The sequence below is a fragment of the Neophocaena asiaeorientalis genome, unplaced genomic scaffold (genome assembly GCF_003031525.2).
Source record: "Neophocaena asiaeorientalis asiaeorientalis breed wild unplaced genomic scaffold, Neophocaena_asiaeorientalis_V1.1 scaffold629, whole genome shotgun sequence".
In the NCBI taxonomy this organism is placed as follows: domain Eukaryota; kingdom Metazoa; phylum Chordata; class Mammalia; order Artiodactyla; family Phocoenidae; genus Neophocaena; species Neophocaena asiaeorientalis.
The window spans coordinates 7,855,526-7,858,171 of NW_020175468.1; the positions used below are offsets into that span (position 1 = coordinate 7,855,526).

At 42.0% G+C, this 2,646-nt stretch overlaps 1 protein-coding gene across 1 annotated transcript; it reads left to right on the top strand.

Moving 5' to 3' along the window:
• Positions 1-778: 778 nt before the first annotated feature.
• On the top strand, positions 779-1,840 carry LOC112415566 (EP300-interacting inhibitor of differentiation 2). Its single transcript, XM_024768634.1, has one exon. It carries the CDS (start codon positions 893-895, stop codon positions 1,478-1,480), a length of 588 nt encoding a protein of 195 aa, XP_024624402.1. The 5' UTR covers positions 779-892; the 3' UTR covers positions 1,481-1,840.
• Positions 1,841-2,646: the final 806 nt, after the last annotated feature.

The window sequence follows — 2,646 nt, forward strand, 5'->3', positions numbered from 1 at the left end:
ACAAGCAAAATTAGACTACAGTATCAGAATGCACCTATAGGTAGTAAAACATAAAGAAAAGCAAAGAAATGATTACCATATATATCAGTATAGTAGTTACCTCTGGGTAGAAAGGAGACAATAGTGATAAGAAGAGGGAAAGGATTCTGGGATACTAGAAATATTCAATTCCTTGACCCAGGTGGTGATTACATGGACGTTCACTTTGCGATAAATCATTCAGCCGTATATTTATATTTTGAATATTTTTCCTGCACGTTATATTGTACGAAAAAGATTAAAAAAAAAATAAATGTCCAAGAATAGCCAAAGCATTTTTTTTAACTAACAAGGGAACGTTATTACAAAGTTTTAGTAATTAAGAGGATTGGTATGGGTGAAGATAGGCAAATTAATAAATGGAAAAGAATAAAGAACCACACCCTACCCCCAAAATAACCCATGAATCTAACCTATCTGGGTATATAATAGAGGTGGCATTATAATCACTAGAGAACAAGAAGGAAGAGGCATCCTAGGATGTAATCTTGGGAAAGCCAACAGGAAGCGATCTTGTGAGACTTTCCTTGTAAACATTAAACTGGTTGAAATGTAAAACAAGGCTCGACTCCGCCCTTAGACATTCTGGGTAACAGGGGAAGGTTTCAGGTGTGTTTGTTGGCTCTTCCGGCCGCTAGGTGGCACCTGGAAGATCGCAGGCGCGTGGGGATGACTCATGCGCAGTGCTCTTAGGTTCAGCCGCAGGCCCTACGCTCGCGCACGTGGGTTTGCCCCACAGCGTTGACCCGTGTGCACAGCGCTCACGCACGCGCATTTACTTGCACACCGCTGATCGCGCTGTACCGCTATTCCCGTTTTTCTGAGAGCGGCCGAGCTGACCCCGCGGTCCGGGATGTCTGAGCTGCCCGCAGACAGCAGTGTCCCACCGAAGGGCGCGGCGAATGACAACGGCGACGTCCCGCAGGCGGAGGTAGGCGGCGGGAGGCGGGAGCCGGCCCCAGCGCAGCCTGTGGAGGCCAGGTACCGTCCGATGGCGGCGGCCAGGGAAGGTCCGATGGCGGCGGCCAGGGAAGCCCGGATTGCAGAGGTTGCCCGATTGTTGGCGGAGCCAGCAGAGGAAGAGGGTCCTGAGGGCAGACGCCGGTCCAGGCCCGGGAACAGCCCAGGCCTGGCTGCGTTGCCGAATCTCCGCCTCCGTCACCCACTTGGCGTTTTAGGAATTAATTATCAGCAGCTCCTCCGCCACTACCTGGAACACTACCCGATTGCTCCCGGCAGAATTCAGGAGCTTGAAGGACGCCGCAGGAGATTTGTGGAAGCCTGCAGAGCAAGGGAAGCAGCGTTTGATGCCGAATATCAGCGGAATCCTCAGAGGATGGATTTTGATATTTTAACATTTAGTATAACTCTGACTGCATCTGAAATTATTAATCCTCTGATAGAAGAACTTGGTTGTGATAAGTTTATCGGTAGAGAATAATTTAGTGATGAAACTACTTCAAGAACCTCTGCGTTCAGTACAGTCATACCAATCCTGTAACTTGCTTTTTAAAAAGTCAAAGTATTTGAGAATAAGGCAAGGCACAGTTGAAAAAGAAAAGGAAGCTTATCAAGAAAAACCATCAGAAAAGAAATAGAAGAAAATAAAAACCGTTATGACTCTTCTAACGTCCTTTGAGTTTGTGATTGATCCAGATTGTTCTCCCTGCGTTGTGGAAATGTCTTTTAGAATTGCTTCACTAAAGTGAAGAATGGTTTTATATAATTGAGACTTGATGAAGAAAAACTGCCAATAGAGCCCATAGTGTAAGATTGATTTTGTGTTTTCTGAGGCATTTCAAATGAAAGGCAAAGTAAATACTGTATATATTACATGATAAATTATGTATTCAAGACTATTGGAAATTTCTGGATTTTTTCTTTCATTCAATTTTTAATACTTTTTTGGTAAATAATCTATTTATAAGCCCCAAAATATAAAGTGTGCAATGAAAAGTCTTCTATCCCTTTCCCCCCGCCCACCCAGTACCTACCACAATTCCCATCTGTAACCACAGTACCTCTTCTGTCTTTTCAGTTTCCCTATGTATACACAAGCAAATACAAATCTGGGTGGGTTTTTTTTTTCATTTCTTCACAAAAGTTGGCAAATTATATTTATTGATTTATGCATTGCATTTTCAGTAAGAACTTATCTTAAAGATTCTTCCAAACCACTACATTTCCTCATTCTTTTTTAGAGCTGCATTTTATTCCATTCTGTGGTTATGTTGTAATTTACTTAACCAGGAACATACTGATGGGCATTTAGGTTTTTTCCCATCATTTTCTATTGGCCAAAAAAGTTGCTATAATAGTTAATCTTGTCTGTATATCCCATGGCATGGGCACAAATACAGTGTTGCTCTGATTCTAAATGCACTTTTCATATATTGACGTCTCTGAAATTGGGGTGTGTCTTACATTTGATGTTGTAATACAGCATTTTCATAAAAATAATGGTGCATATTATCATCAGCAGCTTCTTAGATTCCTTGTTATGTATAATATCTTAGTACGAATTTCCAGAGGTGAGAATTCTGAGGTGAATGCATTCATGTGAAAGTTTATAGATATTACTAAGTTGCCTTCCATTCATGTTGTACC